Consider the following 26491-nt stretch of genomic DNA (forward strand, 5'->3'; position numbering starts at 1 on the left):
GGTTTCGCTTTTGTATGGCACTTGAATTAACTTCTGAGAAAAGTAAACCTGCCAGACTCCAGCAGAGGGAGAGATGTTTGCATGAAACCTATCAAGAGTTCAAGTACTGACCAGAAAAACACTTCGCTCTTCAAGTCCCTGATCTAAATTACTTTCTTTTTAAGAAACCTTCAAATTTGATTCCTCGCCTTAACAACAACAAAAAGCTCCGTCAAAAGCTGCAATGCACCGAATCCCTCTCGCCACGCCACACTGTAGGTTTAAAACCCTTCTCTAGGGCAACGGATGAGGAAGTGAAGTTCGACATAAATCCAGGTAACACATCGCCTCGGTACCTATAGCAGCGCCCCCAACAAAAATCCTTAATTCTTGCTAAAGAAAACTGGAAACCAGATCTACCATCAATATCGTCAAATCCCTCCTGTTTGGCTCCAAAAGGAAAACGTACCTGTGGAGTATCCACTGCGCAAGCAAACAAGGCACAGCTCCAATCCCGTGTCCTCTATCCCTTTTTTGTTCCCTCCCAGCCCTCCTTCCCTTTCCAAGCAGAACTTGAGCAGAGCATTTGGCTCCCTTATCTGCCAGCAACTGGCGCCAGGAGGAAGGCGCTCCCGGGAGATGCGGAGCTTGGAGGCTGAGCGCTGCGTCTGGCGCGCTGCGGCCGCTCGGCTCTTGCAGGTACTCCCTGGCTCGCGCCTCTGCCGCCTCAAGGGGCCCTCGCTGGAGCCAGGTCCCTGCTCTGGGGATTCCCGCGGCGAGCTACCGTGCCAGATTTGCTACCTGCTTCCTGCCCCTCACCCCCGAACGAACTGCTCTCCCGTCCCGCCGGGGCAAGTCCGGAAGCATCAAGGCAATTCCGCGCTCCTTCGCCCCAGGAAGTAGGGCTCCGGACGCACACTTGCCAGTCAGGTCCTCCCCCTTCCCTGCCAGCAACCCCCCAGGGCCATGCCCCGGCCGGGGCCTGCGTGGGTCCAGTACCATTCTCCTCACGGGGCGGACTCCGGAAGGGCAGCAACTCCACCTCCTCCTCCTCCGCGGCCTGTAGCCATCTATCGGGAAGCGTCTCCGAAGGCGGCAGCAGAGGCCGCCGGACAAGGACAGCCCAGGGAAACCTTCTAAGAAGTAACTCAGCTCCGGCGCTAGCAGCAGAAGCTGAGTCTTTCATAATTGTGCGACCAACTCCTCCCGGTGACTGGCCACAGGGACGCGCCCGCGCCCGCCTCCGCCGGCGACGGGGCTGGAGACAGACCACGTGAGGGGCGCGTCGTGTGCGTCGCCGCCCGCGGGCTGGGTCACGTGAAGGGCGCGCGCTCCCTCCCTTCCAGGCCGCCTCCCTTCGCGCCGCGCGCACGCGCCGGGCACGGGCGCCTCCACCTACCGCTCGGGCTTCCCGTGAAGGGTCGGGCGTTTTCCCCGGGTCTCCACTGGATCTCTGGGCGGGACTCGCACCAACATGTGTCTCCCCTACCGGAATGGCGCTCGAGGCAACAGTGGAGGAGGGCTCAGGTTCCGGGCCCCTGGGATCCGGCCTGGGGTTGCGGCGTGGTCTCATCCCCGCCAGCTGGGCCCGGCCTCCACCTGCGCGCTAACTGGGCCTGGCCCATGCCTGCGCTCTGCTGCGGCGTTTCCCAGCCGCTTCTCTGTGCGTTAGACAGAGGTCTCACTCTCCTCGTCCAAAACGCCACATCATCTTCTCACCCCAAATCATGTTCTTCCTCCAGCTTCGTCTGTTTCTGCCAGAAAAAAATTCTCCCAAATTTAACTGTGGGCTCCATCCGTTCCCTCCAGATTTGTCCCGCACAGACAACGCATACACCACCCACCTTAACCAGACTGCCGATTGATTGTTCCCGGGTCTGATACATGCCTCTCTGCTTTTTCTTTTCCTTTGCTAAGTCCTGGTTTGACTCTAAGCGCTAGTTTACTAACTTGTTTTTCACATACAACCTTACTGCTCCCAGGGGAAAAGTTTGTCCGTCGGATCCTCTATTACCTGACTCTATCGCACCCCTTTTTTAAAAACAGCTTTCTTGAGGAATACTTGATGTACAATAACCTGCACGTATTTAAATGTACAATTTGACAGGTGTTGACATGTGTACACTCATGAAATCACCATGATCAAGACAGTGAACATGTTCATCACCCCCCACGTTTCTTCCCTCCCTTTGTACTCCCTCCATCCTGTTCCTCCCCATTCCCATCCCTTAGCAAGCACTGATCTGCTTTCTGTCGCTCTAGATTAATTTGCATATTTCAGGGTTTTACAGAATGGAATCATTCGATATGTACTTTTTTTTTTTGGTCTGTGTTCTTTCACTCAGAGTATAACTTAAAGGCTATGACCCACAGTTCACTGAAGTAGGATCTTCTCTCCAACAAAACTAATCTGCCCATTGTTTTGCCTAACAAGCTTTGGCCATGCTTATGAACATTCTTCAAGTATTCTGTATTCCTTCCCCATTTGGCAGGTCCAGCAGGACCAAGGTTAAAAAAAAAAAGTTTTACTATATTTGTCATAGCTTTCCGACTAGATTATCAGCACCTTGGGGCAGGGATTTTGTCTAATTTATGCATGCCTTCAATAAATGTTTATTTTCTAGATCTCAGATGGGCCTACACACTTCTTACCTTAAGGGAGTTTATAATCTAGAAGGTGGAGACAAACCGCAAAATCAAAATACAATGAGATAAGAGAGGTTTTTTTCCTCAGTCTTTGTGACTCTGGCCTTTTATGTACCCACAAATGCTTCACCCCTTGCTTGGATGATGTAGAAAGGTAATAAGAATAGCTCCATGGCACTTGATCTCCCAAACTCTTGCTAAATTGGAGCATTTAGTTTTTTTTTTTTTTTTAAGATTTTTTTATCTATTTGAGAGAGAGAGCAGGAGCAGGGAGGGGCAGAGGGAGAGAGACTCTTAAGCAGGCTCCATGCCCAGCCCCCACGCAGGATTCAGTCTCACAACCCTGAGATCATGACCTGAGCTGAAATCCAGTGTCAGACGAGTAACTAAGTCACCCAGGTGCCCCTTGGAGCATTTAGTTTAGAGTTAGAAATGAGGAATATAATTATTCTTTAATTGAACTAATGAAAATTATTATTTAATTCACAGGTTATCAGAAGCCCTAAAGTTCACACATGCTGACTTTCAGTGAATTTATTCATGAAAAATCAATTCTGGGGAATGAATTTATTCATGAAAAAAAAAAAAAGTACTGAGTTCCTAAGACTATATCGGAAACAGCCCTCTTTAATGTTCAGTGATGAACAAGATGGATAAATTCAGTGTTTCAGAAAATGTTCCTTAAGTTCTGTCTCACTTCTTTCCCATAGGGGCTCTGTTTCCATTTTGGTCAATGACAGCTCTATTTCCCACTCTCACTGGATCACATACTCATTCTCCTCCCTATCTTTGCCCAATTATTTGCAACAATTCAGCATTTACTGCTACACTTTGCTTAAAGCACTAAGTGAGGTGTTATACATGATTTTTAAAAAAATGAAAAAGCATGGCACTGCACCAAGTCTTAGATTTTTTCTTTGTGTATTTAGAATTTTTACTTTAAAATAATTGTAGAATTAGGGCGCCTGGGTGGCTCAGTCAGTCGTTAAGCGTCTGCCTTCGGCTCAGGTCATGATCCCACGGTCCTGGGATCGAGCCCCGCATCAGGCTCCGTGCTGGAGGGGAAGCCTGCTTCTCCCTCTCCCACTCCTCTCTGCTTGTGTTCCCTCTCTCGCTGTGTCTCTCTCTGTCAAATAAATAAATAAAATCTTAAAAAAAAATAATTGTAGGAGGTTACAAATACACAAAGAAGTACAAATATGCTTCCTCAATATCTCTTCCCCTCCTACCCCCCAACATCTCATAGTGCACAACAGCACAATATCAAAACCAAAAAATTGACCTTGGAACAATCCAGAGTTTACTCTGATTTCACCGGTTATATATGCACTCATTTGTGTATATATTTGTGTGTAGCTCTATACAACTTTGTCACATGTATAGCCTGGAGTAACCACCCAATCAATCAAGATACTGAACTGTATTATGAGATCCCTCATGTCACTCCCTTATAGCCACACCCTTCCCATCCCACTCCTAACCTGACATCCAGCAGTCTGCAGTTCTAGCTCCATAATTATGTTATTCACAACTGTTACATAAATGGGATCGTGCAGTATGTATCCCCCTGTGGCTAGCCTCACTAAGCATAATTCCCTGGAGATTCATCCAAGTTGTTGCTAGTACCAGCAATTTATTCTTCTTCATTGCTGAACAGCACCCCATGATCTGGATGTACCACTGCTACAGGATTTCTTTTCCTTCGGTGCCCGCAGTTCTTGGTCACGCTGCTTTGAAAAATTAAGGAGTAGACCAGACGGAGTAGTGGGCAGCAAAGCAAGTTTTATTGAGTGATAGTAAAGTTTATTGAATGATAGAATATAAAACTCCCAAAGAGGGAGGGGACCCCAGAGGAGGTTCTGTATCTAGGGGTTTTTATGGGCTTTGTTGGAGGGCTGTCTTAATTTGATCAACCCTCCCTGCTCCTGTCATCCAATCAGGTTTTGTCATCTATTACGTGGGAAAGGAGGGAGGGCTCCTTCCAGGGTGGCATAAAATCCTCTTAAGGGTGGTTTCCTCTTAGGGCAGTGCCCCCCTTGTCCCTGCCTGCCTTTCTTCCAACTATCCTTCATCACCACAGTTTGTCCATTCATCTTTTGAAGGACATTTGGGGAGGTCTGGACCACTACAAAGTTGCTATGAACATTTGTGTATAAGTTCCTCCATGAAAATAACTCTTCATTTCTCTGAGATAAATGCAATTGCTAGGCCCTTCTTAAGTCCATTTTTAGTTTTTAGAGGAATGGGTTATATTTTGAAGATAGAGCCAAAGGATCACCTGACAGATAGGATGTGGGCATGAGAGAAAAGAGGGGAGTCAGGGGTGGTTCGAAATGAACTAATGCATGTAGAACAGTGTTAGAACATACTAAGGGCTCAGTAAATGTCAGCTATACAAATGACCACAAACAACGCAAACTCTAAAGAAATGAGAAAATGCGTGAGCACTGTAAGCTACGGACATTGCCTTAGAAGGCAGTAGGAGACACTCTCAGGGCACTTAGTGCATGGAAACCCCTTTGATTATTTTCATGAAACTGAAAAAGAAGAGTTCCACTTCCTCTTAAGATGTAGAAAGCAACAAGAGAATGTCACTCCCATTCTAACAAGAAAAAGCCAGACAATCTGCAAAACTGTTATTTTTAAAACTCATCAGAGAACTGAGGTCGTGGTAGGCAACCAAGAGAACTGAATTCCAAAGAGTGATAGGCGCCTCCCTAGGAAAGACAGGAGAAACGTTTTTGCCTTGGGAGAGTGTGTGTGGGCTGCAGGGAGTTTGCCACCCCCTTCCCCACCCTTACCCCCAGGTCTTTCCCTGGAGGAAGATTGGAGGCAGCCCACTCTCGGATTTTCAGCTTTCGGACTTGCATGCATTCTCAACATCAAAGGGAGTGATATCAGTTACTTCTTGGAAGTGAAAATTGATTCCTGGGCGGGGGGAAGGGGATGTGTGTGTGAAAATACTACTCTTGGGCGCCTGGGTGGCTCAGATGGTTAAGCATCTGCCTTCGGCTCAGGTCATGATCCCAGGGTCCTGGGATCGAGTCCCGCATCGGGCTTCCCGCTCCTTGGGAGCCTGCTTCTCCCTCTGTTTCTCTCTGTCTCTCATGAATAAATAAATAAAATCTTAAAAAAAAAAAAAAAAAAGAAAATACTACTCTTTTTATATATAAAGCACGGATATACGTATAGTACGTAAATAAACATTACAATTTCATGAGGGGGGTACAATTAGGAAAAACATGTCTAAAAAGACTGCACAGTGGAGTTATGAAAAAAAGGGTGAGAAACACTGATCTAGTGGAACAGATATACAAGCCAAACTCATAATGAAGATAAATACTATAATTGCTGTGTTAGCCAACCTCCAATAGGGCCCTTCGTGTTCCTCACTTCCTGGTATTCTCACCCTTGTGTAATCTCCCACAATGAATAGGGCTGACCTGTGTGATTGGTGGGATATTGTGAAAATGACAATGTGTCAGACTTCTAAGGCTTGGTCATAAAAGATGTTTTGGCCCCCACCTTGCTCTTTTAGAATACTCACTCTGGGGGAAGTCAGGTGCCATGCCATGAGGACACTTAAGCTGTTTTTTTGTTTTTTTTTTTTAAGATTTTATTTATTTATTTGAGACAGAGAGAATGAGAGACAGAGAGCATGAGAGGGAGGAGGGTCAGAGGGAGAAGCAGACTCCCCGCCGAGCAGGGAGCCCGATGCGGGACTCGATCCAGGGACTCCAGGATCATGACCTGAGCCGAAGGCAGTCGCCCAACCAACTGAGCCACCCAGGCGCCCCACTTAAGCTGTTTTGTGAAGACGTACACGTGGCAAGGAGATGAGACCTGTCAAGAGTGAGCACCAACTTGCCCACTGTATGGGTAGGCCGTCCTGAAAGTGTATCCTTCGACCCCAGATGTCAGATATCGGCAGCCCCAACTGACATCTTGTAACCTCATGCAAAACTCTGAGACAGAGTCACCGCTAAGCTTCTCCAAGTTCCTGACTCTGGGAACTATGAGAAATGATGTGTTTATTGTTCCTTCAAGTCATTAATTTGAGGGTAATCTGTTATGCAGCAATATATTACTGATTAAAATGTGGTACAAATAAGGCGCTATGCTGTGGTAGAAGCAAGCCACCAGCTGGGGAATGTTTGAAAAGTTTGGGGGCACTAGAATATGAACTGAGTATTGTGGGAAGAATTGGAAGGGTATATATATATAGAAGTTTAGTAAGGTGTAGATCAAGAGAATACCCAAACAAAGGCAGAGAGGTATAACCATGTCATATCAACTCTCTTAAAATGATAAGATGCTGGGACTCCAGTAATAAAGCTAAACAGTCACTTCCTTAAAATTGCTTTAGTAAGAACGATCCTTAGCTCTTTTCTATACTTCAAACCCTTCAGCGGCTCTTAATGCTCTCATAACAGGTCCAAATACTTTAGTATCTAATCTCATCTTATTTTTCCAGTTTTATCTCTAGTTACTTCTAGTCTACTTCCTGTCCTCTTCAAACGTCCATTATCAGGCCTCAACTTGTAAATTCCTTCTTTCAAGAATTCTTTTTTTTTTTTTAAGATTTTATTTATTTATTTGAGACAGAGAGAATGAGAGACAGAGAGCACGAGAGGGAAGAGGGCAGAGGGAGAAGCAGACCCCCCACCGAGCAGGGAGCCCGACGTGGGACTCGATCCCGGGACTCCAGGATCATGACCTGAGCTGAAGGCAGTCGCCCAACCAACTGAGCCACCCAGGCGCCCTCAAGAATTCTTTTATTTCCTCCACATAGCACAGCCAATCTGGTTTAGGTGTTGCTTCTATATGCTCCCATTGTATACTGTATATTCCCTATTACAGCATTTCTCTCACTCTAATTACCAGCTTACCAGCTTACCAGCTTACCAGCTTACTTATTTACTTACTTACCTACTTACTTACTTACAATCCCCTCACCTCCTGCCACTAAACATCCAAGGATCCTAACCTTACCTACCTTATTCACCGGTATCCTACCTTGATGACACATACGTAAGAATCATTCAGTAATATTTGTTGAAGAAAAAAACCTAATTCTCTGATAGCCCAGATTCTAAAGATGTAACTCTGATCTTTGGTTCAGGCATGCAGAGTTTTGTCAGATTAAGACAAAGTGCTGTTACTACATACTTAGAGGAAGTGGAGCAGAATATGGAAGTCTGTGTTCTCATAGTAGAATGTTTAATTAATCAGTCATCCATTTACTCATTGTATTTGTTGAACATCTCCTGTGGAGCACACAGTGTGAGCTAGGTCACTTCCTGACATGGCTCAGACCTTGTGCTACTGTTTGTACCTCTTTCTTTAAATGTTTTGTTCTAAAACTGATTGACTATACTGGCCTTGGTTTCTAAGTGTCCAATTCCCCAGTGCACATGGTATGTAGAAACAACTATGAGATATCCTCTAAGAAGGTGGAAATAAGAAAGACAAAAAGAAGATGGAAGTAAGAGAAATATGAAATAAAATCACTCTTATGAAACCAGTTAATATTATCCATATCCCTTGGAATGTCTTCATTTATCACCATGGGCATGTATCTGTATCTCAGTGTGAGGATCACTAATTCTGATTACCCCATGATGGTTAATTTTAATTGCCAACTTGACATGGACATGGAGATTGAACATGATTTCTGGGGGTGTCTGTGAGGGTGTTTCTGCATGAGGTTGGCATTTGAATTGGGATACTGAGTAAAGCAGATTTTTCTCCCCAGTGTGGATGGGGCTTCTTCGATCTATTGAGGACCCAAATAGAACAAAAAGGCAGAGGAAGGGGGGAATTTGTTCTCTGCCTGGCAGATGAGCTGGGACATCAGTCGTCTCCTGTTCTTGCCTGCAAATACACCATCAGCCCTCTGGTTCTCAGAACTATACCACTGGCTTTCCTGTCCTGCAGACAGCAAATAGTGGGATTTCTCAAACTCCGTAATTGCATGAGCCAATTTTATATATCTATTTATATATATGACAATCAGTTATGGGGAAGCATTCTCTGCAGAATCCTAATAGTACCCGTCTTCCATCCAATTTTGTTGTAGAGAATTACAATTGTGTGGTCAACAAAAGATTTTCAAGCAAAAAAATTTTTATCCTGAGAAAATTGTATGAGAAATGAATAATTGAAATTTGAAATTAAAACACAATACCGTTTACATTAGCACCAAGAAAATGAAACACTTAGGTATAAATCTAACAAAATATATACAAGATTCATATGAGGAAACAAAACTCTGAGGAAAGAAATTGAAGAAGCTCTAAATAAATGGAGAGATGCTCCATCTACATGGATAGGAAGACTCAATATTGTCTAGATATCAGTTCTTCTCAACTTGATCTATAAATTCAACACAATTTCAATAAAAATCTTAGCAAGTGATTTTATGGATACCAACAAACTGATTCTAAAATTTATATGGAGAGGCAAAATACTGATAATCACCAACATAATATTAAAGGAGAAGAACAAACTTGAAGGCTGACATTAATACTACCCCACTTCAAGACTTACTAGGAAGCGACAGTAATAAAGACAATTTCTTCTTTGTTTTTGTAATTTAAATTTGTTAACAAATATATATATACAATACTTGGTGTTGCATTACCTTTCGAAACTTTCAGAAGCACATTTCACTGATCTAAACTCAAACAGCTGTAATAGGGATATTTGCAAAACAACCATTTTAAATATTAGTAGATTTTCTGAGGCCTTGGGGTATTTAATAATAAAGAGGCTTAATTTTAACTTAGAAAAAATATTTTTAGAATATTCTGAGTTTATTGTAAGTTGTATTATATCTGAAGTGACCAGGGGCGCCTGGGTGGCTCAGTCGGTTAAGCATCTGACTCTTGATTTCAGCTCAGGTCATGATCCCAGGGTCGTGGGATAGAGCCCTGCCTTGGGTTCCCTGCTAGCAGGGAGCCTGCTTCTCTCCCTCTGCCCCTCCCCCTTAAAAATGAAATATTTTTATAAGGTAAAAATATTTTAAATATTTAAAATAAATATTTTATTTTAAAATAAAATCTAAAAAAATGAAGTGACTAGAAGTAGTACAATTTATGAATGATTACTATCTGTAACACTAGCAGGTTTTATGACTTCCTACAATTCTTTAATACATGTTTCACAAATCTTGACATCCACACAAATATAGAGGTTTACATTCAGATGAGTAAAGCACATTTACAGTTCAACAATTTGAAAGCATCAGTGTCCTTACCTCCTCACATTAATAGCTAGCTAGCATTTGTTGAATGGTTTCTATCTGCCTGGTGTTGTTCTACTCAACATGTATTAAGTCCTTTCAACTCCATCAGCTAAATACTATTATCATCCTTGTTGTACAGAGGAGGAAACTGAGGCATGGGGCAGAGCCAGGGTTACAACTATGACAGTCTAATTCCAGACTCTAATCCCCTTAACCCTTATGCTGTATTACCCCCTTGTGATAGTAAAAAAAAAAAAAAAAAAAAGGAGACATCAGTCACTAATAATAGAGAACAACAGATTGCATATGATTCAGTCTTTCACAAAATCTTTTCCTCAAACTATTTAATCAGCTAATTCAGGATCTTTGTTTTCTTTACCAGCTGGTTTATATGATTGTTTCCGTGTCAGTCATGCTTTGACTTCTCCCTGAATGGATTTGCCATTGCTCTAAGTCCCCAGGCAACTGAGAAAGAGACGCTGTATCTCATAACCGAAGAGGAGCAACTTAGAACGCTGGCAACATGAAAATAATTAAAATCGATGAAAGCATCAAAACAACTAAAAAGAAAGTCAATATATGCAATGCCTATTTTATATAAAATTTCCCTGTCACCTAAATTAGACACTTATAAATGTCTGGAAAATCCTTTGTTTATATAAGCAAAGAGTGATTAAACCAGTTCCAACAAATTTTGCTGTACTTTGGATAGAGGATTAACGGATTTTCTTCCTGAGGCATTCTTTCAAAAGAATTAACCTGGTTTGCAAGGGGAAAGCTTATAAAATGGCAACCAAAAATACCTGGAATATTTCAAATATTAATCTCTAACCCCAATAGTTTAGTACAGTGCCTGGCATATCATTGGTATTCAATAAATAGTTCTTGAATTATTGAGAGGATGAAAATTGGGCTTCTTCAGCTTTAGTACATGCAAGAATGCCAATTAGTTACATAATACACAAAAATAAACATTTTTTGTAACTCTTCTTTGGTCCTAGGTGTTTTTTTTGTTTGTTTTTTTTTTTTAAGATTTTATTTATTTATTTGACAGAGAGAGAGACAGCGAGAGAGGGAACACAAGCAGGGGGAGTGGGAGAGGGTGAAGCAGGCTTCCCACCAAGCAGGGAGCCCGATGCGGGGCTTGATCCCAGGACCCTGGGATCATGACCTGAGCCGAAGGCAGATACTTCACAACTGAGCCACCCAGGCGCCCTGGCCCTAGTTTATTTTTAAAGGAAAAAAATAAATCTCTTCCTGAAGTTTTAAAACTCTGCCCCAAGTGACTGTATTTGGGCAGAAGCTAGAACCAAATACTAGTAGCCATGTAGAGAAATTCCCCTTTGACTTGAGCAAAGCCTTTGTGTTAATGAAGAATGTTATTGCTGGGACTGCAGAAAGAAGTGTATGTGAGTCTACAATGAATGGATGACTTTGGCTGGGCAGAGTTTAGAGGGGTCTGAGACTAAATATATCCAACTATGATGAACAGTGATAATTTCCTAAAACTAATTTTGATGTTGTAGCTATTCCTAAATCATTTGATTCAACTACTTCCTGAGAAAGTAAAAATAAACAAACAAAACTTGTGAAGTTTATGTAAAAACCTAATCTCTGAATTTCAGTCTCAGGCAGAGACTTAATCACATAAAACTGAGGGATGGATAATCAGGTTGTACATGTTAGTGATTTGGGATTTTAGAGATCATGAGACTGTGCTGCAGATTTTAATTTTCATGGCCAATTTTTAAATTATTAATTGGTGGTTCTAATTGTGAATTGTTATTAATTTGCATAGACATATCAATGTTTTTGAGCAAACCCAAGTAGTCAGATATATAATAAGTCTAAACTTGATTATCTAGTTTGAAGCAGCTGTTGGCTTTGATAATCTTGTTTGCTAAAAAAGGTTTTCTTTACATAGGATATCGGTAAAAATTGAAAACAAGGAGGGGCGCATGGGTGACTCATTCGGTGGTGTCCGACTCTTTTTTTTTTTTTTTAAGATTTTATTTATTTATTTGAGAGAGAGAGAATGAGAGAGACAGAGAGCACATGAGAGGGGGGAGGGTCAGAGGGAGAAGCAGGCTCCCCGCCGAGCAGGGAGCCCGATGCGGGACTCGATCCCGGGACTCCAGGATCATGACCTGAGCCGAAGGCAGTCGCTTAACCAACTGAACCACCCAGGTGCCCTCCGACTCTTGATTTTAACTCAGGTCATAATCTCAGGGTCGTGAGATTGAGCCCCATGTTGGGCTCTGTGCTGAGCGTGGAGCCGGCTTGGAATTCTCTCTCCCTCTCCTTCTGCCCCTCCTCCCAATCCCCCCCACCTCCACCCCGGGCTTGCATGTTTTCTCTGTCTCTCAAAACTAAACAAACAAGCAAATATTTTTTAAAAATTGAAAACAAGGGATCTCAAAAAAAGATCTGATTTTCTGATACTGGATATCTTTTTTTTTTTTTTTTTAAGATTTTATTTATTTATTCATGAGAGACAGAGAGAGAGAGAGAGGCAGAGGGAGAAGCAGGCTCCCAAGGAGCAGGGAGCCCGATGCGGGGCTCGATCCCAGGACCCTGAGATCATGACCCAAGCCGAAGGCAGACGCTTAACCATCTGAGCCACCCAGGTGCCCCTGATACTGGATATCTTTATTTCTCTTATATATCAACATTGCTAACACATATCTCCTAACTTAATAGCAACTTATTAAGATTTTAACATTATAAGGTTATCTAAGGATAACAATGGAAGTTAAATGGCATTAAAATGGAATTACTATAAGTATATATGTCCGTTTACGTGTGTATGTGTATGTGTATATACCTGCCTCACTATTCTTAGATTTTCATCTTGTTTCATGAAAATCTCAAAGGGATAACATGCAGGTAGTTAACTTAATATACTTCAAGATCATACAAGGCAATTACAGTATACATAACACCTTAAATAAAGCTAAAATATGTAAAAACATAAAATAACCAAGAAACCAGCTATTAATTGGATAATTGGCTCTGTGCTTTGAAAAAGATTTAAATACAATATAGATGCCAGTGATTATAAATGTACAGCTCAAGAGTAAAAATGTAAGGAGAGATACACATGAAAGGAAATTGAACACACACCTAAGTTTGCTCCATTGCAACATTACATGAAGCAACAGTTCTCAAATGAAAAATTTTAATAAATTCATGCAGGTGGGGGGGGATTTCATGCATACACAAGAGTAAAAACAAACACCCATCACCGAGCTTCAATGATTATCAAGATTTTACTGCATTTGCTTTATCTGTTTTTTTTCTTTTTCTTATTTTCTTAGCTGAAGCTGATTCAATTTAAAGCAAATCATAGACATCATATCATTTTGCTCTTTATTTTGACATACAGCTGTTTAAAAAAGTGGACATCATGCCGTTATCACATCTAAAAAAATAAGTAGTAACTATTTGGTATTGTCTTTTATCTGGTTCATAACCAAGTTTTCCTAGGTGGTTCACCAATGTCTTGTTTAGTTGGTTTTTGAATCGGGATCCAAACAAGGTCTACACAAGGGATTTGGGTGTCAGGTCACAGAAGTTTCTTTTAATTTAGAGCAAACCTTCTTTCCTCACTTTTCCCCCATGCTATTGATTTATTACAAGAACCAATTCAGTGGTCCTTTAGAATGTTGAATATTCTTTATCTGTAAGTTTGCTCCCGTGAGTGTTCTTTTTTTTTTTTTAGATTTTATTTATTTCACAGAGAGAGCACAAGCAGAGGGAGAGGGAGGGAGAAGCAGGCTCCCTGCTGAGCAAGGAGCCCGATGTGGGACTTGATCCCAGGACTCTGGGATCATGACCCGGGCCGAAGGCAGCCGCTTAACTGACTGAGCCACCCAGGCATCCCTCCCTTGAGTGTTCTTTGTTTCTTCATCCTCCATATTTCCCATAGTTGGAAGTTCATGCTCTAATTTGATTAGATTCCAGGTTATCTTTTTTGCAAGAACATTTCATGGTGCTTTGTGCTTCACACTACATCATGTTGAAAGGCCTGCAATGTCTGGTTGTCCCACTTTTAGTAATATTAAGATTTATCAATGATTTCAGGTGCTGACAGTTTAAACCTTCCTTTTACCTAATGGTTTCATACACTGATGATCATTGGTTAAACCAATTACTTCATTTGGGATGAAAATAACATGGCTATTTTCAAATCCATGAAGAGCCACAGATCTCCTCCCCTACTTCATGTAGGTGGGCAAGTGTCCCTCCCTGATTGGCAGAAAAGTGGAGTTTTGATCCTTGGAGAGAGTAAAACGGGGGGGGGGGGGCTCTGGCCTGCGGGATCCAGTCACAATTGAGGGCATGCATAGGTAACACACTGAAAATGGTATTTGAGTGAATGTTTACATACAGAACGCTAAGACTGTCAACACTTTCTCCAACCACATGACTCCAGGAGATTGGAAGAGATTGTTTTGAAGGAATCTGATCATCCCACAAGAAGGCACTTAAAAATACCAACATCAGCCTTTCCCAGCAGCAGAGCCAGACCATCCTACAATGTACCTTTCATGTAAGCCCCACTTACGGGTGCCTGGGTGGCTCAGTAGGTTAAGCATCTGCTTTTGGCTCAGGTCATGATCCCAGGGTCCTGGGATTAAGTCCTGCATTGGACTCCCGGCTCACTTGCTCTCTCTCTCTCAAAAATAAATAAAAATAGGGCGCCTGGGTGGCTCAGTTGGTTAAGCGACTGCCTTCAGCTCAGGTCATGATCCTGGAGTCCCGGGATCGAGTCCCACATCGGGCTCCCTGCTCAGCAGGGAGTCTGCCTCTCTCTCTGACCCTCCCCCCTCTCATGCTATCTCATTCTCTCTCTCAAATAAATAAATAAAATCTTTAAAAAAATAAAAAAATAAAATAAATAAAAATAAAAAGTTTCTTTAAGCCCCACTTATGTGCTCAGAGTATCCAATTGGGTTTTTAGTTTTTCACTCTTGAACATCAGCAGAAATCTGAAAATTTCCTTTCCTCTGAAGAAAGCTTCTAAGATATAACATACAAGAATGGAATTGGAAAGAAAGCAGTGGCTATACAGATACGTTTCAAAAACAAGCTAACAAAAGCCCTGTCATTAATATTTTCAGAGTTAAGAGAATATATGGCATCAATGAAACAGCAATAGGATGCTAGAAAAAAAGTGTCAGAGAGCAAAAAAGAGCTCTTGGAAATTAAAAACATGTTAGCAGAAATAAAAAATCCAATAAAAGATTAGAAGATAATGTTAAGGATATCTTCTAGATTAACAGGGTGAAAAGATAGGTTGTGGAATATTTGAGAGGAAAGATAAGACAAATAGAGGATTAGTACAGGAGGTGCAACATCAAAATATCAGGGCTTCCAGAAAGAAATAACAGAGAAAATGAAGGGGAGGTAATAATGAGTGAAATAATTTAAAAATATTTCCCATAATTGAAGGATTACTAGACAGAAAGGATTCATTGAGTGATCAGTATAACGGAGAAAAATAGACCCATACTGGGAATAAGCTATCAAGAAAAATACAATGTATGTTCTAAGTATGCCTTGGAATACACCTACACTAAAAAGTGACCATTATTTATCTGAAATTCAAATTTAAATGGGCATCCTGTATTTTATCTGGGAAGCCTACACTGACCTTGTCATTACCAGTAATGGCAATTCCTCATAATTTCAATTTCTAACACTCCACTCAGATCACCACTGCTCATCTATCCAACTTCTGATATTCTAAACCCAACAATCACTCAACAATATAGGGACCTAAAATGCATTTATCCCCACACCTTTTCACTATCATTCCATCACCCCCTCAAATCTTCATGTCTTCTTGTCCAGCTTAAATTTCATAGTTAGTAAGTTGTATTCACTGCTTCACATACATCCTAAATTCCCTTGTTCCTCTTTAAATTTCTTGACCTTGCTTGGCTAAATCACAGCCCTCATTCAATTCAGTATTGTACCTGTGTAAACCGAACGTGGCTGGACACACACACACACAGAGAATAGTCATTTTAAATTTAAGATAACAAACCTCATGGTGGGCCCTTGAGGCAACTATTATACTCTATTTCCCTAGACCAGTAGTTCTCAAAGTGTGGTCCCCAGGCCAGCAGTACCAATGTCACCTGGGAACTTGTTAGAAATGGAAATTTTTGGTTGGATTCAACTCCAGACTTGAATTAGAAAATCTGGGACTGGAGCCAGCAATCTGGAGTTCAACAAGGGTTCCAGGTGAGTCTGATACACTGGGTCTCACATTTTAGCATGAGAAAAATGAGCTGTAAAGCTTGTTAAAAGGGCAGTACAATGGCAGCAGGGATCTTAGTAATTTGTGAGAACATCAGCAAAGGTGCAAATGCCAGGAATGTTCATTGTAACAGGTAACATTTCTTGGTTTAAAAAAAAAGTCCACGCATACATTAATTCAATAAATACTTACGAAGGGGTATTATGTATCAGTATAAATTTCCAGTAAATGACACTTATGGAATCTAGGTTTTATGGATAATTTGTCAGACTTAAATAACTACACAATTTCCTAAAGATTATTACCATTTATACTTTATGTGAACATAATCTAGTATACTTTAAATTTTCAGTTATTTTTCACCATTAAAAATAAAACAAATACAAATTTTATTTTAAAATATAATTTATTGAATACCATAGTGAATTCAATACATTAAAAAAATTGTTTTTCTTATCAGTATTGGCACATAATGAAGTTTTAAAGCACTGCTAAATTAACACCAAAAAAATTTTAAATTTCAAATCATGTTCCATAAAAAAATAAAGCCTAGTAGTGTTATAAAACTATTAATTTATACCAACTCACATATCAAAGTGTTAAAAAAAAAAGAATTCCACACTCAAACTGTTTTCTAAGAAGTAAAAATTCAATCATATGTATTTTTAAAAAGGTTCTCATTTGAACAAAATACAATAGGTATAAAATAGGCAAAAACTTTACACTGATTTGTCCTACTGGGAAATTCTGCAGGCTAACTAAACTTTAGATATTAAAAAAATCCATACTCCAAAGGAATAGAAGTTTACAATATTTTTTATGCCTAATCAAAGAAACATACAATGACATTAAATATTCTTTTTTCTCTTAGTTGCCTCAATTGCCAATAATACAGGACTGTTCTAAAATGTAATTTAAAAATGATTTTCCTGCCAATGAATATTTTCATAGATGCAAAGCTATCCTTAAATATGGCAACATTAAACAAGGAAATTTACATATATGGTGTTCACTATAATATGGCCTGTATATTTAACTATCAATCATTTTGTTTACTCTAAAATTTCAGTAACCCAAACCATGTGTACTACACAATTTCTTTCCAATTCCAAACGGTTGAGTAATTTGATTTGGGTCACTTGAATTTACAGAGTATCTTTCTTCCAGGAAGCAAAAAGTGAATATACTGAATATAAATTCAGGATCTTGATTTTATTTACATTACCCCCCCCCACCCCCGTTTAGAATTGTCCTCTGAGGTAAAAAGAGCACTGAAAATAAAAATTTTAAACTGCAGAATTGGTTATTTGGCATCGTTCAACTTTTTTCCTTATTAATGGGAAAACATAAACCCTTTCAAACTAGTGCATTCCACTGGTCTGAAATGCAATTCCTGTTTCTGAAATCTCATTGGCTGAGATCATCAGGTTGAACTTCTAGAAACCAAGCTTAAATAAATTCAGTTCAAATATTTTTTAGTCAAACGTAGAAATAATGTTTGCTTATACCTACGGAAGAAATTGAAAGAGCAAAGGAACACTGGAAATCTCCTTTGTATTTACTTTAAATGTCCCATTTCACCAAAACCTCTATGGACATGAAACTAAAATCTGTAAATGCCAACAGTGGATGGGTTAAAATTCTCTCCCTTCAAAAGTAAATCACCAAGTCTACTAAGGTACTGCTAATCTAAAAATCTACAAGCTAGAAGAAAATATAGTGTACTAGAATATAAAGGTCTTTCACCACAAACCTCTTATTTATCTTTGCTGACCTAAACCGAAGTAAAAAATCACCTACATTACAATTTGAGATATTTAGTTCTTTGTTTGATAAGCTACAAAATGTTCACACTTTTCTAAAAAGTAATAAATTATTATCTTTTTGCAATAAGTAATAATACTATATATCCCACTGTTTTAAAGACATATTTAGGAAGAAAACAACTCTCTTCCCCTTCAAGTTATAGGTGGTGGGAGGATGACAGGGAAAGAAATGACACAGCCTTTTAAAGCCAAGCTTTCATCTCCCTCATCTTCCGTTCATTTTGATTTCCAAAATAAGATACTTCTGCACTTTACTGTAATTTCTCAAAATATTTTCAACTAGGTTGCTAGAAGTGTTCTTTGAATACAAATACGGTTGAGATTGAGAATGGAGAAATTTGTGGAATTTCACTTTTTGTTTCTTATTTTCATTTAATCGATAAGATCTTAATAGCAAACTAGAACAAAGATTTACCTCTCATAACTTATGGTTGGATAAAGTAGAATTTGTATCAAAGAACTAAGATTTCAGATTTCTAGATGTAAAATTTTCTTTAATGTTCTTCATAAAATGTGGTTGAGGCTTTTAAATATCATAAAGTTGGGATGAGTACAGATAATTTTACTAAAAAAGCTCTATTTTGGCAAACATTTTATTGATATTATAAATGAAAATATAGTTGGAGCTTTAAAATGGCACTTAACCTGTTCTATCAATGTCTGCCAAATAAATTAGATTCTCTGGAAAAAATTCAAACTTGATATTATGGAGGCAAAATTAACTCTTAACTTGACAGATACTTACCAGTCATTTTGCCATAAACCAAAGGACCCATAAGTATACTAAGTGGAAAGAGGGGCTGACTGTCAGGGAGCTTCTCTATCTACAATTTAGTTAGCAAAATTTAAACAAAAGCATCTAATTCCCTCAAATATTAAATTTACTGCAAACATCAAAGATCTGATCCATTTTTAAAAGGCATTAGCTTTATCTTTTAATCAGTTGAAATGGCCTTGAATGAAAGATCACAGACTTGTTCACAATCTTGTACATTACTTAGAGAGAAATGCAAAATCCTGCTTTTGTTGCAATCACTCATCATTTGGGAATTTCTTAAAATAAAAGACAGTAGAAAGATACTTCGACCTCTGACTCCCAGGATAATGCTCAAGGCCACACTGAGATTCAGCAAAGAATGAAAAAGATATTTTTTCTTTCTTTTTTTGAAAAAGATATTTTTCAAGTTGGAAAGTACCAGAGTGATTAATTGGTCTAACTTATTCATTTTGCAGATAGGAAAATTGAGATACAAGGGTTTTGGGCTAAGATAATTTGCTCAAATTCTTGTACTGTCAGTAAATTAAGACTAACCCAGTTTCCTGTTTTGTCTCCAATTCTTTCCTCTGAAGCACACTTTGTATATTAAACGCTCCTCCATCAAAATATTAAAAGATTAACATTGGTTTCCTATGGGGAAAGGAGCGGGAATTAGGGAAAAAAAAAAGGTGGCAGTTGAGGAGGTGATAGACTGTTAGGGATGCTGTACTCACACAATGAGCCACATGTGTTAACACAGAAGTTGATAAAAAAAATAGTTTTTACAAAATTTCAAGCCTTAACATCAACAGAACCAAACTTCAGAGATAAGAAATGGTGAAACTGAATGTTAGAGTGTAGAAATTTAAGCTACCTCTTCAAGAAAAACAGACCACTGAAAACTGTGGATTTCAGTTGCTGTGTCCTTTTAATGGCTAGTTCTATATATTGTTCCTTTATATCTGAAAAAATATTTTAATATAATACATATGCAGACTAAAGTAATTTAGATTTTCAAGTTTAAAAAAGATTGGGGCTTTTAAAAAAACTTATGCTACAAAAATATGCATTTATATATATTCCCAAATTATATTTTTCTAACCTCTGCAGTGAAAAGGTCCAAAATTTCATCGTTGAACTGCCTTCGAACATGGTCGTAAGCAGTTATTTCTACAGAGCATAAAATTTGCATAATTCTTGACAGTAAAAGCTGTTCAAAAACTCACTTTGACAGAAATGCTTTTGTCTATTACTAGGAGTTGTAAGAAACATTTCAGTAAGAAAGCACAGGGGTGGGTCAAGACAGTTCTTTAGAAAAATATACTGTATATAATAGATTTTCAAAATTACACAGACCATATGCTTTATTTAATGTGAAGGCACAACTTTAACATAGTTAAAAGCAAATGTGTTTCAATTATTTGATGTAATTGTCAGTACCAGCTCTTAAAAATATGTATTTGCAAGCATATCACTGAAGATTTGTTAAGATTGTCAATTCAAAAGCCAATTTAAAAAGTCAAACTCTATTTGTAGAAAATCAACTGACACATTATTGCAGGTCCACTCAATATTATTGTTGGACAATCTGTTCACCAGCAGTCACAGGGTTTTCTTCATTGGTTGCATAGTCCAGATGGTCCATCACCTAGGCAAAAATAAAAAATGTCAGGAAATGCAAAATTTCAACTTGCCCTCAATATTCACTACTTTGGCCAAAGGATTCCCACTTTTTCAAAAAGACAGAGAGGGGGCGCCTGGGTGGCTGAGTGGGCTAAATGTCTGCCTTTGGCTCAGGTCATGATCCCGGGGTCCTGGGATTGAGCCCCACGTCTGGCTCGCTGCTCAACGGGGCATCTGCTTCTCCTGCTCATGCTCACTCTCATTCTCTCTTAAATAAATAAATAATCTTTTTTTTTTTTTTAAAGATTTTATTTATTTGAGACAGAGAGAGAGAGAGAGAGAGAGTACATGAGAGGAGGGAGGGTCAGAGGGAGAAGCAGACTCCCTGCCGAGCAGGGAGCCCCGATGCGGGACTCGATCCAGGGACTCCAGGATCATGACCTGAGCCGAGGGCAGTCGCTTAACCAACTGAGCCACCCAGGCGCCGTAAATAAAAAATCTTAACAAGACAGGGAGTACTCCATGGAACTGACCACTCCTTTTAGAGCAGTGCACTGGTTCAACATCCAGGCCCCTAAGGATATGGTCAGAGTGACATGGGAAGCCTAATCGTTTGACTCAGGGCCAATCTGATAAATGCTTTCTCTGAATCTTCCACTATATCCATTTCCCAATATGAACTGGCCTTCACGGTAGTGGAAACTCTACCACCAAAGGAAGATATTCCTGATGCTTATTCCAGGATGCGATTCCAGGCAGCATTCACTGCTAAAGGTGAAAAAACTAAAAATGAGAAGTCACTGTGAGAATACCTGCTACTTTGGGGACAGTGTAACCTGGTTGACACCTTGAGCTAACTGTAAAATAATCTAAGAATGATACATGAAATTTTGGAAATACCGTATAACAAACATTTCTACCAAAACCAAATAAACTGAAGGTACTTAAAGGTCAAATGACTCTCTGAAAATAAAATCAAGAATACATTTGCTATAGACCACTCTAGAGGAATTACCAGTTAAACTTTTCTCAAACGGTCACTTCAGCTCTGCTCATCCATAGTCCTATGTATTTTTTTCATATTTGGAAGGCAGCTATGCTCACCACTATACCACCAACGCTATTTTTTTCATATTTGGGACTGAAGGAAAAAGAAACTGCTTACATGTTTTCACTGTGTTCTTCACATGAAATTACTTACAGATAGAAAAAAGCACCCACTGTCTTTGTGAAGACTGTCAAAGATTTTTAGATTAGTGATTTTCAGTACTGTGATGCACATATTCCCTTCTTTATCAAGAATTAGAAGAAAGACCAGCAAGATAAATGTCACTATTTTTGTTAAGTGATTCTAAAAGCTTTAGTGTGTTTTGGAAAAGGGAACAGTAGGATCACTCCCAAATGGGGTCTCTGACCCTGCCAGACAAGAAGACCACCACCACATGAGCTAGGCTTTCAGCTGACAACTGTCTCAAGAAATGGAGACAGTTGGGGCGCCTGTGTGGCTCAGTCGGTTAAGCGGCTGCCTTCAGCTCAGGTCATGATCCCAGCGTCCTGGAATCGAGCCCCGCATCGGGCTCCCTGCTCAGCAGAGAGCCTGCTTCTCCCTTTCCCTCTGCCTGCCACTCTGCCTACTTGTGCTATCTCTCTGTTAAATAAATAAATTAAAAAAATAATAAATTAAAAAAAAAAAAAGAAAAAGAAATGGAGACAGCTTATAAAGCCCAACCATGCCAGTACTCTAGGAGTCATCTCAAGTCTCCCCAAAATCAGTTCTGAGGTCCTGTATTTGCCAAAGATATCCCCTAGATTAAGAGAGTTACGTATTTGTAGCACTTCAAGGGGGGAAAACAAAAGCCCAGCTGAGCCAGGTAACACATTTATCACACACTTCACCACACGAAACATAGGATGACGTTGTTGAAGAGCTGATTTTAGTCACCATTTAAATGAGGGAGAGCAAGGGGAAGAATGTAAGGTCTATTTAGGTCCCTTTTCTTCTAGCAATTTAGAAGTCCTGGGGGTGAGAAGTTGGAGCTGTGGGGAGAGAGAACGGAGGCAGCCTCAGCAGAATGGATGGTGGGGAAAGCCTCTTCCTTCCCCAAGACCTGCTTCCCCTGGCAACTGTACCCTACTGAATTCACAGCCTATATTCCCTAAGTTATCAGATGCCTCTTCCTTCCTAATCCTCAGGTACTTCATTGGCACTATAATCTAATCCCTAACTATATATATAAATGTATTTGTTTAAAAAACAAAAACTTGCAAAATCAATTTATTAAGAAGTAAAGACCTCTACTCTGTATTTACTTTTCTTTACCAACTTTTCAGTAAAAGCAATATAGAAACGTGAAGAGCAACCTTGAAATAGGTTTTTAAAAACATAAAAATTAATATAGATAATAAAATTAACTGGCGAAATTGGTATAGGTTTTTGTAATATTTGTAAATAAGAAAGCCAGTTTGGAAAGATGTCCTCTGATATTGGGTCGGCATGCCTGGCATTTACTGATAGTTCTGCTTATTTATAATTAAACCAATCTCCAGAAACACTCTATTAAAACTCCCATTAAAGGGGAGTAACTGGAGAGTTGTTGATACTAAAGCAGCGTTGTTCTAAGTATCTCTGTATTCTGACTTGTCAGTTACACTTGTGACTTCTAAAAATAATTAGAAGCACTAGTGACATTTAACAGAGACAAACCCACTGGATATCAACAAACTGAACACTTACTTCCTATCCTGAGTAAAACAGCCCATTGGAGGTTGCTGCATAAATCTAACTTCACTGATTTAGTATTAGAAACAAACAAAAAAATCCCCTAAAATGATGATGTCTCTTAGTTGTTCTTTATGCCAAAGTAATTAGGCCACTGCTTGATTTTTCTCTCTGGAGAAGAAACATCTTTATTTATTCTACAGTATCAGAACTTAAGACTTTGGGTAGAATCAAATGGAACTGAATACAAAAGCTCTTGAAGCATTCAAGAAAAAAAGTTGATAGCAAGTAATAGTGTAAGTAGGTTTGAGTTATAGACTATACAATTAAGATTTCCAAATTAGGGCGCCTGGGTGGCTCAGTTGGTTAAGCGACTGCCTTCAGCTCAGGTCATGATCCTGGAGTCCCTGGATCGAGTCCCGCATCGGGCTCCCTGCTCAGCAGGGAGTCTGCTTCTCCCTCTGACCCTCCCCCCTCTCATGTGCTCTCTCTCAAATAAATAAAATCTTAAAAAAAAAAAAAAAAAAAAGATTTCCAAATTAGTATTATTTTAGTGAAATCCTACAGAAACGTTATTTCTTTTGATCAGAGAAATTCATGGAAAGGGCTGAAAGACTCTAAATAAAATACTAAAGTACTTCCACAAAGTCTCTAAGTTTCAGCAACAAATGGGATATAATTTCCCCTTTGAAAAAAGCATAAAGAGGCTGTCAGGGCTAACCATGACATTTAAAAGGTGTCTAGTGCAAAGGCCTGCTTTTTACCACCACTATTCTTGCAGTCACTCTACTACCAGGCATTGGAGTGAACCAAATGATTAGCAGCATAAACTAGTATGCCATCACCTTAGATTCTAGCTTCATTTTATATTACCTGTTTTATATTTGATTATGTCAAATAGTAGCAAAAACTTTTGGCACTTGCAAAAATAATGATTATATATAAAAACTGTAGAGACACAAGTCTAGTTTGATGCTTTAAAAGTGCCTCACTTGGGCACCTGGGTGGCTCAGTTGGTTAAGCGACTGCCTTCGGCTCAGGTCATGATCCTGGAGTCCCAGGATCGAGTCCCGCATCGGGCTCCCTGCTCGGCAGGGAGTCTGCTTCTCCCTCTGACCTTCCTCCCTCTCATGCTCTCTGTCTCTCATTCTCTCTCTCTCAAATAAATAAATAAAATCTTTAAAAAAAAAAAAAGTGCCTCACTTTTACAAACCTTATATAATTTTGGTAATTCTATGAGGGCTGCTAAAACACAAGCTTATATACATAGACACAAAAGTGACTAAAGGTCAGTGGATTAAGGACCGAACATTACAGTTGCTTTGCATGAAAGATTTCCATAACATTAACTGAGAATTTATAGTACATAAAACACTGTTATCAGCACTGCAGGTTCCTAATACCTAGAAGATAATAACTTAATGAGGGAGGCATATGTAAATGTCTATCCTACAAGGCAGATGTTAAGTATTTAAAGTACAAAGTCCACAAAAAATATGGGGAAAGGTGAACCTAATTTCAACTGGAAAACTCTTGGATATCAGCTCGGAGAAAGAAGATTTTGAGTTGGGAATAATATAAGGCACATTCTGGAAACAGGCTGGCAATGCTATGAACATAATGGAGGCAGGGGAGAGGAGGGAAAAGGTTATGACACCGCTGGCCAGAGAGATGAGCGGGGAATGGCCTGAGGGCTGGCTTCAGGGCTGACCCACAGGCTGACCTTACACTGGGTTGATACCTAGTCTCCCTCTGCTTTACTACACTTCTTGAGGTTCCAAGTTATACTTTTCAAAGCCTCAGCCTAGCCTTACCTGATCTCATCCACCTGCCCTACCAAGCCCTGGGGTAACCCACCACTATGAATTATAGATTCTCCTACCTGCCTGTAGATCCAACCTCATTTTATGGATGAGGAGACAGAGTCTTCACAGACCAAGTGACTTGCCAGAACGGATTCCAAAGCCTCTAATGTACTGTCCCCCACAAATAGCAACATTCAAGCTAAGTTAAATTTTTGACTTTAAAGGTTGCACAAAAGCAATGAGATTTCCTTTTTCACAGTAACAGGACAGTAATTCTGTGAAGGCATTACATTCTATAACTTTCAAAAATGTTAGTTTTCTAAAAAAAAAAAAAAAAAAAAATCTCTCCTGGCAACAGTTTATAATATTCTGCAACTAGCTTGACTAAAATTTCAGCATGTGTCTATTCTTCATATTTTAAAATCTAGTGCACAGTGGGAAAATGGCTGCATTTTTTTTTCCTCTGAGGCTTGTGTTGCTATCAAATCTTTTTGCAAGTAAGTTAAAAGAACCAGATTTAATAAAGACCTGAAGTTTTAACATTCAAACTGGGAAAATGGAAATCTAGTTAATGAACTGAAAAATAACAACCAAGCCAAGAAACCAAAACAAAAAACCCCGATTCCTATAAATAATAATAGCAAATGCAGTGTTTATGATGTGCCAGGCACTATTTTAGGCAATTTGCATATTTTACAACAACCCTCTGAAGTAGGATGATTATTATTCCTTTTTACACTGAAGGAAACTGAGGCACCAAGAAGCTAAGTAACTTGCCTAAGGTCATGTGGCTAATAATTAACAAAACCAGAGATCAAACTTAGGCAGTCTGGCACCAGACTCCACACTTTTTATTATTATGTGCTATTTTATATTCTGAATGTCTTTACCTAATAAAACTATGAGACCACACTACAAAAGTGAGAAGTGTATAACCAAAGTTGTCTTAACTTTTCAGATATTTTAAAATAGATTTTCCTACCATCAATTGCCTTATTTAGCTTCTATGTCATGTTGTTAAGGCCCTGGAGTCTGCCCTGCTGGGGCTATTTACCACTGCTTTGTGCCCAGCTGCAATGATCCTCCCCTTTATAGGTAGAGTGCAGGAGGAGGGGTAGAGGGGGAGGGGGAGCGGGAGGGAGAGAGAGAGAGAGAGAATCTGAATCTGAAGCAGAATCCGTGCTAAGTGTGGAGCCCGATGCGGGGCTCAATCTCACAACGTAAGATCATGACATGAGCAGAAACCAGGAGTCCGATGCTCAACTGACTGAGCCACTCAGGCGCCCCTCAAGATGATGATTTTTAAGAACGAAACTTGGATGGTCCAGGGCAGCATTTGTTCATAGGGAATATAAATGCATCCCTTAGTTGAATTCCTTCCTTAGTTATATCATCCTCTTTCTCCTCAATAAACATCATAGAGAGAAAGGAGGAAAGGTACTATAATAAACGAGAGAGAAAATGAGCTTTGGATATTTCCAAAGAAACACAATGTTACTACATTTACGTCTACAACATCTTTAAATATTTTTATAGTGTGAATTGGCATAAAAAGATCTCCACACAAACTGTTCAAAGTAGTTGCCCTTTGGGGTGCCTGGGTGGCTCAGTTGGTTAAGCGT

General features: G+C 39.6%; 2 protein-coding genes across 5 annotated transcripts in view; both read right to left on the bottom strand.

The window, feature by feature from the left end:
• The window catches only part of TRPM7 (transient receptor potential cation channel subfamily M member 7), a 118449-nt gene extending 117208 nt beyond the window's left edge, over window positions 1-1241 (bottom strand). For 2 of the 3 annotated variants that reach the window (XM_034994275.1, XM_034994278.1), the window contains exon 1: window positions 979-1241. In XM_034994275.1, coding sequence (XP_034850166.1) covers window positions 979-981 — 3 coding nt within the window. In that variant the 5' untranslated portion in view covers window positions 982-1241. Of the gene's footprint in view, window positions 1-448; window positions 940-978 lie in introns of those variants that run through there. The other variant, XM_034994277.1, reaches the window with a different exon arrangement.
• Window positions 1242-19157: 17916 nt separating this feature from the next.
• The window catches only part of SPPL2A (signal peptide peptidase like 2A), a 51153-nt gene continuing 43819 nt past the window's right edge, over window positions 19158-26491 (bottom strand). For both annotated transcript variants that reach the window (XM_034994714.1, XM_034994713.1), the window contains one exon: window positions 19158-20370. In XM_034994714.1, the coding sequence (XP_034850605.1) occupies window positions 20296-20370 (75 nt within the window). In that variant the 3' untranslated portion in view covers window positions 19158-20295. The remainder of the gene's footprint in view (window positions 20371-26491) is intronic.

This window comes from Mirounga leonina, unplaced genomic scaffold, assembly GCF_011800145.1.
Source record: "Mirounga leonina isolate KUSES-001 unplaced genomic scaffold, KU_Mleo_1.0 Mir_91, whole genome shotgun sequence".
NCBI classification, from domain to species: Eukaryota; Metazoa; Chordata; class Mammalia; order Carnivora; family Phocidae; genus Mirounga; species Mirounga leonina.